This window comes from Eriocheir sinensis, chromosome 35 (assembly GCF_024679095.1).
Source record: "Eriocheir sinensis breed Jianghai 21 chromosome 35, ASM2467909v1, whole genome shotgun sequence".
NCBI lineage: Eukaryota > Metazoa > Arthropoda > Malacostraca > Decapoda > Varunidae > Eriocheir > Eriocheir sinensis.
Window position 1 is genome coordinate 17,964,345 of NC_066543.1, and position 16,712 is coordinate 17,981,056.

General features: G+C 38.6%; 1 protein-coding gene across 18 annotated transcripts in view; it reads left to right on the top strand.

Annotated features, from left to right (window-relative positions):
- The window catches only part of LOC127007533 (rho GTPase-activating protein 190-like), a 134,923-nt gene that overhangs the window by 94,046 nt on the left and 24,165 nt on the right, over positions 1–16,712 (top strand). For 14 of the 18 annotated variants that reach the window (XM_050878688.1, XM_050878687.1, XM_050878699.1 and 11 more), the window contains 2 exons: positions 4,596–4,763; positions 10,815–10,944. In XM_050878688.1, coding sequence (XP_050734645.1) covers positions 4,596–4,763; positions 10,815–10,944 — 298 coding nt within the window. The remainder of the gene's footprint in view (positions 1–4,595; positions 4,764–10,814; positions 10,945–16,712) is intronic. The other 4 variants (XM_050878696.1, XM_050878698.1, XM_050878705.1 and 1 more) reach the window with 1 other exon arrangement.

Consider the following 16,712-nt stretch of genomic DNA (forward strand, 5'->3'; position numbering starts at 1 on the left):
TGGATGGGCACTCTCCTGTAATATGTGTCCCTTGTCCACCCAGCTTTAAATGGGTATCTTGTGCCAGTTGTGGGTAGTGTCCCACCTCCCAGGTGTGTATAAGTTTGATGTGAGGTTCCAACCATACCCAAAGCTCCGTCACCTGAGTTCCCAGCTTTTTCAGGTAAAGTAGTGGCTGGTGATCACAAATTTAGAGTGTGATCAGACCATAGTGAATTACAGACACTACTCGATGGGAAATTAATAAATCACATAAGCTAGTGAGGAAAAGGACATAAGTGTATTAGTTTTGTCAGAATTATTATGTATGGTGCATAACATGCATAACATACCTTCCTCAAATTTTGGGGACATCCGAATTGTCACCCAAATCATAACACCAAACACTTTTGAACTTTTCTCAATGCTTATTAGCACATTTAGGAGCTTGTGGGTTAGCACTATTCTGCTCTAGATTCTTGCTTGCCTCAATCCAAGAATTATTTACTCAAAGAATAGTACAATAAGCACAATAAACATGATAAAGACAAGGTCTAATAAAGTTGTCATAGGGATACACCAACACTATATTAGTACAGCATCATATGAGGAGTAGGTAAATGTGCAGTCAGTCAACAGGTGCTTAGACTAACTTTAAGTACCCTGAGGGTTTCTTCATTGATGAGTAGTTTTAAGCATCTGATATTATCATCCTCATGCAGGCAATCTTATTAAGAAATGGAAAAGAAATTTTACCCTGCAGTTGTCACTTTAATCATTTCATTGTTTTTACCCTTTTTTGCTTGTAGGTCTTGAGTGGTTCAAGCAGTCTCATCCCAATATGGAGGACATTGATAGGGAAAGAAAACCCATTGTCAAATTACAACATAATTTGTCACTTCTTGACATTAGCTTTTTTCTCCACTTGTATATGGATTATAAAGTAATATTTTGCATGCTGGTGAGAATTTACGTATCAGATGAGCTCCTTAATCAGATGGAAGGATGATGTTCTCATTTATCCTTGATCAGTATGATGATAGTGGGATGATGAAGCTGCCTTAGGCCATATTTCTATATATATTGCCATTAGCAGATTCCTCTAGATGTTTTCCTTTTTTACAAATAAACAAAATCAGATAACTAATGTTTTCTTTACTGAGGGAGAAAATCTTCTTAATCAAATGTTAGTACTTGTAGTGTTGCAAGGATTTTGATAAAGCATTTTTATGTTTGTAGGTCTTACCAAATAGTTGAAATCGATTCTGTTTATAGAATTAGAGTTGATGCAACTTGTAGTAGAGTATAGTAACATTCAAAAGGTAAGTACCTTGATTGGACAGCCAAGTTGACTGGAAATACGCAATCATTTCTTCGTGACTGAGAGAGACAACTGCAGTGGTGATTTTCAGCACCAAATTATTTTTCATGGTGGCATGGGGTGGAAGTCAAATTATGTTAGTTAAAGATTGATGATATGTACTGTATGGTATGTATTGTTGCCCCATATTAGTTTAAAAATTATTCTTACCTCATACACTTTTAGTACTTTTCATCAAATAAATACAAAGCAGATTATAACTGATGTTGTATTAGTAAGAATTTGCATACAGTTGATGTAATATTTTTTCATATGTAAAAATGCACATTGTATTATAAAAGAAAAGCTTCCTCCACTCATTCACACACACATTTTACCATGCATTCATTCAGTACACTTTAAAATTCATTGCACAAAATCATTTTCAGGGAACCGCAATAAGAAATTTTCAGCAGAAGTTTTCAGTGGGAATCGTATCAGCATGGTTCTCAGTAAGCTTTAAAGTGACAGCCTTAGTGCTGAACCAAGATTCCAGTTAGTTTGCAGAACTATAATTTGATTTCATATTACTATCAAAATAAAATTTTGTACTTGCAGTTTGTCTCCACCATATTTTGACTTGTAACTGGCATGACGATTTTCAACACTTTCCCATTCCATATTATTCCTCAGGTTAATTGGTACAAGTAATTTATTAAAAATATACATAACCAAAGAAACTGTGTAATAGGCTCAAGATTGCAAAGTTTCAAAGGAAAGGGTCTGGCTTATAATAGTCTTTCCTTAATTTTGCCTTTCACTTCCTTCATGTTTATTTGGCTGAGAGTTATGCTATGGCAAGAACCGTATCACATCTAAACTGCAAGTCAATTTATGTAGTATTTTTTAGATTGTCATAACCTCTTCAACTTACCTGGCAAGTGGATGAGATCAAGTCTTAAACTTGATACAACATCAGTAAAGAAAAAATTAAATAAAACTAGAGTTGAAGAGATTGTAGATAAGTATGTTCTTTCCCCAAAACGGTTGGGAAAGATGTTTTCAGGAGTGATATAATCACCGCCTTCTTTTCACTGGTCCTCTGTCATCACGAATGGTTCACAAGCTGTTGAACCTTATACTGTTGATGACTGGCACACCAACTGATGTTGAAACCTGTCACTGATAATTGACTGGCTGCCCCTGTTCAGGCTCATACCATTTACACAGAGAAACATTGTGGTAGTGAGTGTTTGAGATCATAAGCACTTGGCTTAGCAATCCTCATATCATTCTTATGTGTCAGCTTGTTTAGTGACAACTGAAATACAATTTTTAAATTCCATGTAACAGTTGTTAGCATACCTAGCTATGAATCTGCATGCTCTGGTTTCAATCCCGTCCTGGGCAGTCAATGTGCAGCTCACCCAGCTGTTCATTCTCTTTTGTTTCGGGCTTATTGATAAATGGGTACCTGGGTAAACATGGGGAAGGTGAACTGTGGTGGTGGGAACCTATGGTTCCCACCACAGGCTCAAAGGGCCAATGTGACAGAGCTGAACGCCGTAGCTATTCGCAGTTATAGCGTATGTCCCCAACTTTACCTTACCTTTATAAAGGAAGAATCATATCCACTGGACAGATGGCTTAGTTTCTGTGATAAAGGTGTGCTAAAAGGAATGGATAGAAAAATAAGTTCTTATCTATCTACACACACACACACAAACACACACACACACACACACACAGAGGTTAACCTGAGACTAATACAAATCCAGTTAACAACAATTAGGTAAATACACACTCCAGCTGAACACTGAAATATAACTATTTTAATAGTGTGTTATTTATAATTTCTTAAATGACAGACAGAATTGTATGTGTTCCTCGAATGTGAAAGATCTGAAATGTGCTTTAATCAAGTCAACATTCTGAAACACGAAGCTAAAATTTTAGGAATGTACCGATGAACAAATTTGAAGTCAGGCAAAATATACTGCTTTTAGCTGGGTTGGATGTGCCATGTGGGGAGCTCAGTCATGCAGCATTTGCATGATATCATTACTAACAGCCTGTATTAATAGAACTGATTCTCTATGGAGTAGATTTGTGGAGGATGAAGAGTAGTGTGTAGGAGTCTGGGTGCAGCTGCATGATCTATAGTAAAGCGAGCTATTTCACTCATCTCTAACAAATGAGTCCTTACTTGTACAAAGGTTTTCAAATAGGTGAGCGTGTTGATGTAAGTGGTAAAACAAATTGTAATGTGAATGGTGTGTAGTACCCTCAGTTTAATCCAGCAAGTTTTACTGCTCATACAAGTATAAAAAAAAATTTAAAAAATGTAGAACCAGTTTTCAAATATGAAAGATGATCTCTGTGGTTTAAGTATAAGTAAAGTGTTGCTCTGTATATATATATAATGGTACTTGAAATACCTTCGATTTTTCCAATTTCTCATTTAGAGGGTCACTAGAAATATTTTTTAATTCAGCAAATACTAAAGATTAAATATTGAGTTTAAGTTCTTTTTATGAACATGTTATTGAGTATTTAGGCATTTACACAGTTGTTTAATTTTTGGCTTCTTTTGTTCTTTACAATTTTAGTTTTGCTTACTGTTGAACTTCAATTTAAAAGAAACTCCTCCATACAGGAGTGATTCATATTACATGCATGGTAACTCATCCACATTTATATATTTTTTATCTTTTTCCTGTAACTGATGTGACCTCTTACTTTATGTTGACTGGTCTTATCCTCTTTTTAGGCTTTTTTGGACATTCACCTCACATTTTATATCTACCCCTTCATCTGGTGATCTCAATTCATCAGGTCATATTCAAGGCATCTTACAGTATTCTCAAACAACTAAGTGTTATATTTGACATAATGAGAAATGTGACTCTCACGGTCATCCTGCACTTGTGTGTTTGTGTGCTCGTATAAAAGCAGCATTCTGATGAGGAGGAAGGACTGCCTTTGGTTACTGTGTGAATAATATAAACACAGTTTTCTCAACCAAACTATTGTTTGTACATTTGTTAAACTTTCTCTTCTATCACCACCTCAGAGTAATTTTGAGTACTCTCCTAAATGTTTTCAGCATAAAATGTTAATTGCTTGTTGGCATGAATTGCACCATCTTCCTTAAGTGCTGACATCCCATACATAAAGAGTCCCGCTGACTCTGCTTTCATCCATGTGGCCCTCCCTCTCCCATCCACACCCCCTCCCAGTCCATCTCCTCTTGCCTGCTGTCTCTTGTGCCTAAATGTTGCTCGTCACTAACCCGACAATTCCTTCCCTCTTTCAGCAACCTGGCAAACTTAATCTTAAGGCCTATAGCAACGTGACTGACGCAATTGGCAAAATAAACCTCAAAGATGCCGGCCTCCTACACTCTAAACTAACAAAAGGGGGTTCCGTGCACGCACCCCTTGCCACCCCAGAGAATATGGACCTTGGCACAGATTACGCTGCTGTGAGTACATTCGTGAGCCCCTACTTCATCCCCGGTTCACCTTCAGTGTTGTTCCCTTTTCTTCCACCTTGTCATTTCCCTCCGTCCCTCCCTCCCTCCCTCCATCTTTCTTACCGTATTTGTTTGTTCGATCAACTGCTAAAGCACCTCTTATTCATCATCTCATGATCTTGTGTTTTCAATTTTTGCATTAATGATTTGCTGAGTATTTCTTTTGAGTATGTGATGTACCCTTGTTTAAGAGTTTCTATTTTGTCTCTCTGCAGATCACTACTTCATTAACCACACTGCTTTTTGTATTTTTTTAGAAATTTAGGTTATTTTTTTCTGTCTTAGATGTTGGAAACAATTTGAGTTATTATTTAATTTATATTCATTATTATTTAACCAGATATCGGAGACTTTTGATAACTGATGATGTGAGAGATCTGTGTTTTGGAATTTATGACTCAGAAGTAACGTGTCTATTTACCAATAATTGTTGACAATAAACAAAAAATTTATCCTTTTAAATTAATGTAAACTGTTACACAGCATTGTGTAGGTATTTTAAATGAGGTTGAGGGTATCAGGTAGATGCCTTTGGGTTGTGGAATTAATGTTAGTTTTCTTGTTTGTGATAGCCAGGATAACCATCATCATAATCATTACTCCAAACTGCCCAAAATGTACCTGGGTATAGGCAGGATTCTTGATAACAAAAGTGGTTACAAAATATAAAGTTAACTCTGTCGTACACCGTAAATTTCCAATAAGTTTCTGTTCCACTCACCATGCATTTTTCAGGCCCAACCGGCCTTTTTTTGCCACCGCGATACCCTACATTCCCAGACGTATTTTACCCTCACAGATATATCGTACCCCAATAAATTTGGTATCAATGCCTTCATAAAGACTTGTACTATAACATGCGCATATAAAAATAGAGGAAAATAAACAATACAAACTCGTTTCAAGTCTCTGTATACAGTATTGTAGACAATAAATCCTAAGTACCAACTCTTCCCCACTTGCTAGCTCCCGAGTTACACCAAGAAAACTGTATTTTTTTCTAAATAATCTACAGAGTTGACGCTCCTCATCTACGCTCCTTAGAAAGGTTGCCATATGTTACCATTAAGAAACTTATCCCAACAAATGACACTCCCAAATTTGATGCACTTTCACCGAAAACTTAATTTTTATTCAAATTTTAAAACTTTTATGACGCCTTTTGCGTCATCATGCGCCAGAACCTTTTGCCCTTGATGACGCGAAACGCGTCATCGTGCACGAGAGGGTTAAGATAGCTTAGTGGTACCTATGTTACCACCACACTTTCAAAAATATTATTGGAAAGAGGGTTAGTATCTTTTAGATATAATTCTAGTCCTAACTTTCTACCATAGTCATACAGACATCTTGTAATGTTTGTGTCATGTAACAGTGACTCAATTGCATTACCCACCAAATGAAGGGTCAGCTCTTCGATATCAAGCTGGGAGGCGTGGAGTGTAAACTATAAACATTTTCATTATTGGTTACTGCATTCAAAAGTTTGTACAGTATATTAAGATCTCACTAAAAACATTTCTGACGCAGTTAAGTTAGAGTTGAAACTAGATTTGAATTCTCTCAAATAGGAAAACTTTACTGGAAGGAAGCATCTGAGTGTATCTTGGGTGATGCTTCTTTGCAGCCTTTTGCTGATGAAGTCTTCAGACTTGCATCTTGGTTGCAAGAATAATGACATAAGAAAGAAGCAGATATTGAAAAAAATTCAGCTTAGTCAAAAAGGGGGAAAATCATCCAGCAACATGGGACATACTGCATAACAGGATAACCTCTTGCCCAATCCCTTACATTGTGATTTTATTACCACTCACACTAGTATCTCGAAGCTTATTACAGTCATCTGTATCTACATCATCACGATTGCCCCATTTCTTCTGGGGCAGGATAGGTCATTATTGAAAAGCCTCAGATTTGCACATCTGAACTGCTGTTATGACAAAAAAAAGTTGAGAGTGGCTAGTTCCCAAATTAAATTTCTTGTAAAGTAGGAGCTACCAGTAGATAACTCTTGCACTATGCAGTGGTGGAGACCTTTCATAGAGCCATCCTGTTCAGTTCCTAATAAATAGGAAATTTCAAATCTATGCAAAATTGTATAAACAAGAGCATATTTATGTTTCTGCATTATCTCACAATGTGTGAGCATCTCCATGGTGTAGTGGTTAGCACTCCTATTTACGAATCTGCAGTCCTGAGTTTGATCCTGGCCTGGCACTCGGCACACAGCTCATCGAGCTGTTCGTCCTCCCTTTGAGGCTGGTTGATTGAGAGTTACCTGGATGCCACATTTGCCCTGTGTACTGAGACAGTGGATTCTTAGCCACCACAGGCTCAAGAGCCAATGAGACAGAGATGAAATGCACAGCCATGAAGTACAGCTTTGTCTTTACAATATGTATGATCAGTAGAATCATGGTTATTTTTTGACCTTTGGAAAACACTTCTAGTCACATCATTGAAGCTCAAACTTTATTTAATGAAAATATTGATATTTTTTGCCCCTGAACCAATCCTTATTAGGATGACCATATTGTTTTAATTGATATCACATTATTAGTTCAACTCTCATCAACTGTGTCATTGCCCCCTCATAAACAAACATTCCATCAGCTTCATGCAGTACCACACCAAAGATGGTTATTAGTGTGGACATGGATGTTTGAGGAATATTGAAGAATTGGATAGTGTTGAGATAGTTAGGAAGTAAAATGGCTGTTGTATGCACTCAATATACATACTGGCATTCATGTTTAATATAAAGATCCTGAACCACTTTTCTTGCTCTCAAGTATTTTTTGCTCCTGACGCAAGATACATGCAAAGTGTCAGTGAAGAAAGGCCATGCAGAAGATTGGGATGTACAAAATACGCTGATGCAATAGTATTATTGATAACACATAAGCTCTCCTGTGTCATGGTTCAGCATAATCCAGTACTATAAAGCAACCATAATAGTCCATATTTTCTTATTTTATTTTCCCATCATCTCCATTTCACACATTTAGTAGCAGTCCTTCATCACACTCTGCCTGCATCAGCCTAGCATGACTGCTTTCTCACATCAGATATTGACATATTGTTGTTCTCCATTCATCTGCACCGTTCTTCACATGAATGCAGTATCTCAACATTCTATCCATTAGTTTCATGATGTACATATGTATATATGGACAGTATATTTGTCACCCATCAATTGATTCATACTGCTATCACCCACAGTTCCCAGCATTTACTTACTGCAGTTCTAACATTCATTTGAAGGAAGAAGGATCTAGCACATTTTAGGTTTTGTACTCTGACATGATTAAGCTGGTGCTTAACTGGCACCACTATAAAGAAATTGCCTGCGCCACGACAGGCTCGGGCCGACCATCTGGCCCCTGAAGAAAGCCTACCGGCACTAGAGGCAGGGATGTAAAAAAAAGAAAAGAAAGAAAGAAAAGAAAAAAAAAAAAGATTACTTTTCAGTAGGAAGAATATAAGTGATGGTGATGGAACATTAAAATTTTGGGTTCCATTGTTATATTTCTAGTGAAATGTAGGGCTTATGCTGTTCATTTAGCAGGATTAAAGATTGCAAATACCTGTCAGGTTTTACAGGTACTGTATATATGAATATAGAGGCATTGAAGTCAGGAAAGTGTGGTTCTAGTAATGAGGTAGAAGAAAATGAAGCTGAGGCATTGATAATAATGGATTGTGATAATAATGGTGCAATTCTTAAAGACTGGTGAATCTAAAGCAATCTCATGATTTTGTGAGGGAGGCTGATGGCCTGGAAAGATAGAGAAGAGCACCAGACTGAAAAAGTTACTGGATCAGAGAACATGATTATTATAAGGAAGACTAGGGTGGACTTTGCCAAGGGTGTTTGAACTAGTCATTTTGCATGGAAGTAAAATATTTGATTGGCATGAGAAAGTTAAAAGAATGACATAGAAGGTGGATGCACTTAATGAAAAATTGTGAAAAGTATGAAACAGAGATGGGACAGCAGGAGCTGACAAATGGTGGCCTTGAGTGGAAGATGTTTGTAAAGCAAAATGAACGAGTCAGGAGAGCACGTACGGTGGTGAGGGTGTCACGGTCACCAAAAGCTTCACATACCTTGATAGTGTAGTACAGGAAGTCACTTGATGGATGGGCCTGGCCCACAGTGTTATGGACTTACTCAACACAAGTGTATGGTGTTGATACCTATGCAGGCAGACAAAGATTTGAATCTTTAAGTCGCTTGTGCTCCCTGTCGTACTCTATAAGTGTGAGACACGGACACTGAATAGTGACTTGGAGAGGTGTGTTGATGCATTTAGGACCAAGTGCCTTCGCAGGATCATGGGATATCGCTAGAATGACTGTGTCGAATCAGCAACTACTTGATGAAACTGCATTGAGGCCTATAACCAGCTTAGTCCGTGAATACCAACTCCAGCTATATGGGTATGGCCATGCCTCCCAGACATCGATACTGCTCCTAGGGTTGTTTCTGTACGAGACAACCCTGAGCGGAGGAGACCAAGGGGACATCCACTTAACCCTTTCAATATGGTGACGCCGATGTCAGCATCACAGTATGGAAAGGGTTAAGAGGATTAAGAGGTTTAGAAGAGGATTAATCCTCTTCCGTTTCCTCTTAACCCTTTCCATACTGTGACGCTGACGTCTGCGTCACATATTGAAAGGGTTAACTCATGACTGGGGCAAGCCAATTGATCCTGTCAGGAGGGACATAAGGTGGACAGGGTAGCTGCGTGGGAGTTTGCTTAGGGGGATTGTTGAGAGTTGAGGCGGCGAGTGAGTGAAGTGATGTGCCCATGGGCGTATGGTTCCCATCAGTTAGTCAGTTAGAAAGCTCACAGTATATAGCTTGGAAACCACTCAGTTCTGAACAGGAGGTGCTTTGTGGCATTGCATGGCTTGAGGAACAATATTCTCATTGGACATAACAGGAAGCCCACTTCACTGGGCAGTCTGTTGGTGTTAGTCCTCTCTCTTGTTGCTGTGTTTTTACTTGCATTTAACAGAGCCCATTAGCACTCCTCACCCTGCCAACAGGAAAGAGAATATATATTGATGATGATGCACAGTTACAGATTATTACTATTTTTTATTTGTAACTAAAGAGTAAAGCTAACAAGCAAGAAGAACAATCATATCACCATTTCTGTGCTCTAAATCTCAAATATCTTGGTCAGGAAGCACTGAATAATTTTGAAGTAAAATAAAAAAGAAATCACTATGAATCATAGGGACACTAAATGGGGCATGCTGAGCAGGATGGCCTTGATCATTCAAATACCACCTTTTCCTCCTCCTCCTCCTCCTCCTCCTCCTCTTCCTCCTCCTCCTCCTCCTCCTCCTCCTCCTCCTCCTCCTCCTTCTTCTTCTTCTTCTTCTTCTTCTTCTTCTTCTTCTTCACCACCACTTTTTTTGGTGTAGAAAATAGAAAAATAGACCCCCATTACAAAATGAATACCTGGATTGTGAATGCATTAAATTATTGTGAAGTATATCTTTCTTCCTCTTTGGAATATGTTTCTATTGGCCTTGTCACCATTAACCCTCTGTATTAAACAATTATTTTCCTTGTAGTTTTTTGTTACTTGACACATGGCAGTGTGCAGACTATCATGTTGAAGCTGGATGTGTCATATAGATTTATATCTTGTTCTTTTACAATATCAAGTAATCTCATCAATTTGAATTGCTTTTTAATATTCAAAGTTTTCTAACTTGGCAGTTTTGTTATTTGATTATATTGTTTTCCCTCTGAAGTAAGTGTGGCATGTTAATATATCAAGACGCCAATGTCTTAAAAGTAACACGATACTATATAATGTACAAAAAAATAGATAAGTTGAGACTTCACCAACAGCTTGGATGTCTTTTTTTTTTTCACCTTATTGACAACATTCAGACTTTTTGCAGAAGAAAAATCATTGTCATTGCCAACATAGGTGTTTTGATGTAGAGGTTTAACATTAAGAGTGTTTGCAGGTTAAGGATGCTGTTCCTGGTCTGTATGGAAGCTTTGAGGCTGGGGAGTACGGCTACTCCCGGGTGCAGGACCTTCCTCAGGGCGCTGGGTCCAAGGCTCGGCGACAGCGGAGAGAAAAAGGACGGCAAGGTTGGTCAGGCAATGATTTTTTTGTGACCAGCTATTACGAGTTACATTCTGCTTGCTTACCACCAAGGATGGATTAATGTCCAAAAAAACATATCACTCATAATGGCTGATCACAGACTGTAGATTATAGTTCATGTCACCATTAGTATGTTATTTTATTAGTCAATGTTCTGAACCACTTGATGTTGCCAGCTTGACATAACCAGGGCAGTAGCCAGGGGTGGCCAGTACAGGCTGTGGCTCACCCCAGGCCAATCCTGTCACTTTGAATGGGTTTAGTATTTTGTTACAAGTTACATTTATTATTACCTTTCATTTACTGGCTATGATTATTGTGTATGTTGTTGTCAATTTAAAAGTAAACCAAGATACTTTTCCATTGCATGGGCAGTGTTCCCTCTCATGTGTATCCATCCATCCTAGTCCAGTATAAATGTTTTTGTCAACTGTTGGGCCACTTGACTTGAGGCAGCTCCTCACTCCCCTCCCACACTAGCCATGGCAGCCATTTCTCCAAGTCTCAATGACCCGGCTTCTACAAGAGTCACACCTGTTCTTCTTTCAGCCCAATTTTGTCACTACAGGGAAGAGGATGTTGACTTTGTGATGTGCAGAAAATATGGTTATCATTTAGATATTGCCTAACTTGAAGCAGTACCTTCTTTTCATCATTCCTATCTCTGGACTCAAGCTGCAGCAGCACACACCAAATAAATTTCAATGACAGAATCCCCCTGGCTACCTCCCTGATTGTTGCTGGTCAAAGTTGGACTCGCTAAGCACATGAGGTTATTAATATTTTTCTTTACTGGAATATGATTGCTTGCTGGTGAAGGGAAGGAAGCTTATTTTGCATCAGCATAGTTCACTGACATAATTAGAACTAAGAATCAGTTTCATCTGCATCTTATACCATTGTGATGCTTTTTCTATTTCAGATTAGTTTGTATATTTTTCAGCTCAGTTGTTTTAAGTGCAGGATTTTTGTACACAAACACAGCGTGTATCAGTATTACAGTTCCACGATAGGGGATCATCCATCTCTAATGATCATTTCCTTGAATAATGAAAGCAGTATAGTTGGTTAAATTGACAGCTGAAATGCAGAAGCCGACTACTCCGAGTTTCTAACATGCTGCCTCTGCCGGTCCAGCATTACCATAATACTCCTAAGAATTTGAGTCACCTGTGTGATCTCGAACTGTCATATAATATTAGTTCAGCTGTAATACAATATTGCTTATTGCAAATATGCAGAAGTGTGTTGTGGAAAGCTAATTGTAGATGGGTTGATGCTTACTTGTGTTGTTTGAAATCACATGGTCTTTCAAAGTAAGTGTTTGGTTGGATGTAGGTGTGTTTGTCAAATCATAAATGTAAATTCGAGGGAGGTGAAAAGATAAGCAACAATAATGATGTAACAAATTATGTGTCTCAATATATATATATATATATATATATATATATATATATATATATATTATATATATATATATATATATATATATATATATATATATATATATATATATATTTATATATATATATATATATTTATATATATATATATATATAAATATATATATATATCTATCTATATCTTTATCTATTTATATCTATAGCTATCTATCTATATATATCTATATATATATATATATATATATATATATATATATATATATCTATCTATATATATATATATATATATATATATACACACACACATATATGTAACTCGATTTCCGCGTGTTTGGTTTACGCATTTTTTAAATAACGCGGGGTCCAAAATCCAAATAAATGTTTAATTTACACGTTTTTTCACTTATACGCGATATTTTATGGAGTGGCCACCAGATGTCTCACGCAACTGGACTCACACGACGCCGCGGCCACACAGCTGAGCTCAATTCTTCCAGTGCGCCACTTGAACAACAATACAGTACCCACGCTGCCACGCTTCTCAACAATAGGGGTGGGCAGGTACCGGTACCAGTACCAGTACTAACGGTACCAACCATACGGTACGTGACCAGTACCAGGGTGCTTGGTACCGGTACCAGACAGCTCGGTATCGGTACCAGACTGCTCGGTACCAGTACCAATACTAGCCAGTCGCTCATGGTGTTCCTCATTTCTTCCTCACACGAGTGAGGCTGAGACTGAGTGCCCGAGTGGATATCTCGGTGATATGGATATTCTCTCTCTCTCTCTCTCCACTGAATGAAGTGAATATTTATTTTTCGATAGAAACCTGCCTCTTGTTTGATTTACATTGTTTTTGATTTACGCAACCTCTTCAAGGACACAATACTCGCGTAAATCGAGAGTTATCTGTATATATATATATATATATATATATATATATATATATATATATATATATATATATATATATATATATATCGGTGGAGCATCACCCATGCCTTGCCGTTATCCCGTTTTCTCGTCGGGCGCCATTTGCATATCTTGATCTTGATGTCACAGCTGGCCTACGATTGTATGACTAAGGAGCAGTACAAGCTACATAAAAAAATCATATTGGAAAAAAATAACTGTGTTCATTATTAATTATTAGTATTAGTGAGAATAATGGGGTAAATATGATATCAGAAACTGTACATCATGAGTCTTGTACGAGGAGTTATTTCACACCCGGCCACCATTTGCATTGTTTACAAACCACACACCCACACAACAAACAGCTGTATGCCGCATTGTCTGTCATAACCTACGAGTGATTGTGAGAATAATATGCTTATTATGATCTCAGAAGCTGTACATAATTAGTATGTACGAGGAGATATTTCTCACAACACCTGCCCAGCTGCCATTTGCATTGTTTACAAACCACACAACCACACCCAAACAACAAACAGCTGCATGCCGCGTGTCACCAGAACCGCGTGAATTGTGTCTTGCCTAGTTGTTTGTCATAACCTACGAGCGACTGTGAGAATAATATGCTTAGTATGATCTCAGAAGCTGTACATAATCAGTATGTACGAGGAGATATTTCTCGCAACAGCTGCCCGGCCGCCATTTGCATCATTTGAAAACCACACAACTACACCCACACAACAAACAGCTGCATGCCGTGTGTCACCAGAACCGTGTGAATTGTGTCTTGCCTAGTTGTCTGTCATAACCAACGAGTGATGGTGAGAATAATATGCTTATTATGATATCAGAAGCTATGCATCATCAGTATGTACGGGGATGTATTTCTCACAACACCAGCCCGACCGCCATTTTCATTGCTTTACTCAAGGACACTTGTCAATTCAAGCAGTAAAGATTACACCTAAAATATATAAATTTCGGAAAACTGTACATTGTCAATGTTCTTTAACCCGTACATATTTCTGAGCATTTTAAGAACTTTTTTTTTCCCAAAGTTTGGGGTGCGCGTTATATGCCGCAAAATATGGTATTTATTTTTCGACAGAAACCTACCTCTTGTTTGATTTACATTGTTTTTGATTCACGCGACCTCTTCAAGAACGCAATACTCGCGTAAATCGAGAGCTACCTGTAGTCCCGTCGATCGCGGATTCGCGGAATCAAATATCCGTGAACGGCAAGGGGCTTCTGTAATTATATATATATATATATATATATATATATATATATATATATATATATATATATATATATATATATATATATATATATATACAGGTAACTCTCGATTTACGCGAGTATTGTGTCCTTGAAGAGGTCGCGTAAAACAAAAACACTGTAAATCAAACAAGAGGTAGGTTTCTATCGAAAAATAGATATTCACTTCATTCAGTGAAGAGAGAGAGAGAGAATATCCATATCACCGAGATATCCACTCAGGCACTCAGCCTCACTTGTGTGAGGAAGAAATGAGGGACACCATGAACGACTGGCTGGTATTGGTACCGGTACCAAGCCATCTGGTACCGAAATTTCTACGTGAAACTGGCCGACGGGGTTGTGGCGGCTGTAGGGTTAGCCCCGCCCCACACCTTGCCACACACACTCAACACCTCTTGCTTCCTCTGCAGCCACCACCACCCCATCGGCCACTTTCACGTGGAAATACTGTAGCGGTGATCGCCGCTCATAGATAATGATAAAAAACAGAAATGATTGTGAAAGCAGCACTTAGTAAGGATCAGACCGCGTTTACGTGAGTTTTCATCCGCATTCGGTGAGGGTGTCGCAATTACCCTACCCGTGTATAAGCGAATCCCTGAACGGTGAGGCCGCGAACGGCGGGGGGCGTCTCTCTCTCTCTCTCTCTCTCTCTCTCTCTCTCTCTCTCTCTCTCTGTATATATATATATATATATATATATATATATATATATATATATATATATATATATATATATATATATATATATATATCCTGAAGAGGGACAAAGAGTTATGTCAGGAGTCTCGCTCAGGATGTCGAGGGTCATTTTAATGCAAATTGCCTCCAACCTGCTTAATGAGCCAGCGGATGTCGAGGGTCATTTTCATGCAAATTGCCTCTAACCTGCTGAACCCTGAACAAACTTTGCTCCAAGCCTCTCTCTCAGGTGAATGCAATCTGAACAGCAGATTGTTGCTGCTATCTGAACAGTAGATGGTTTCCTCTTGTCAGTCATGGTTGGGCACTAGCTCATAGCTGAGTACTTTGAGCAGTTGTATGTGGAGTACCCTCTGAGCGAGCAGCTCTCAACTGCTGGATTGCAAATGATGGGTCCTGTTTCACCCATTGACGAAAGCTCACCCTTACATGATGAGGTTGGAAAAGCTGTGGCAAAGTTGAGGGTGTGGAAAGGTAGCTGGTATTGAGAACATGAGTGTGGAGCTGCTCAAAACTGGATCTGTAAATGTTTATGGGTTTCATGCAATCTTGACTGCTGTATGGCAAGATGGTACATAACATTCTTTCCTACTGGAATAGGAAGCTGGTTGTCCCTGTCTGGATTGGGAAAGGGAAGTGTCAGGACAACAATGACTCCAGTGGTATTAAACTGCTCACTGTGCCAGGCAAATAGTGATTCCTTTGAGGACTTCTGTGGTTCCTGGACATGTGCTTCCCCACATATTAAATTGAGGGTCGAGTGTACTTTGTAATTGCTTTTTTAAATTGATTTACATTGAACTCTTTCTTTGCACTTGGTGCGAGACGCAACTATCCCCTCAGGCGCAGTCAGGCAGCCCAATGGGGGGTCTCTTTTAACCTCTGTATCTCAAAAACTATTCATCACAACTAAAAACCAAAAACACCATTGGAAAGAGGAGGTCCAGATCTTTAGGAGTCGGTTATGTATGCCTCTCTTGCGAACGTACATGCACGTTCAGGGAGTGTTGAATGTTAACACTTACCTAAGTGCGTGCTCAATGATCAGTCATATTGAGGGAACTGCGGACATCTCTCCTTGAGATTCTGGCAAGGTAGTATTGCCAACTGCAATATTTACAACTATATGGTCAAAGAATCAGTCAGGTGATAGGTGAAGCTATTAAAAAATGCCACTATATTGGGCAAGAACATCCACTAGTTACTCATCTGTAGATTTGCCGCGCTGGGCTGATATGATTTTTCACCAAATTTAGTGAAGAACCCACTCATTTGGCAATCCTGTGTTGTGAGAAATAGTGTTGGAACACTCTCATACCTGGGAGATTTGAATGCGGCTGGAGCTCACAGCGAGCGTTTAGCACCACCAGCAAATACGCCTAATGCTCACAGTGAGCGTTTAGCACCACCAGCAAATACGCCTAATGCTCACAGTGAGCGTTTAG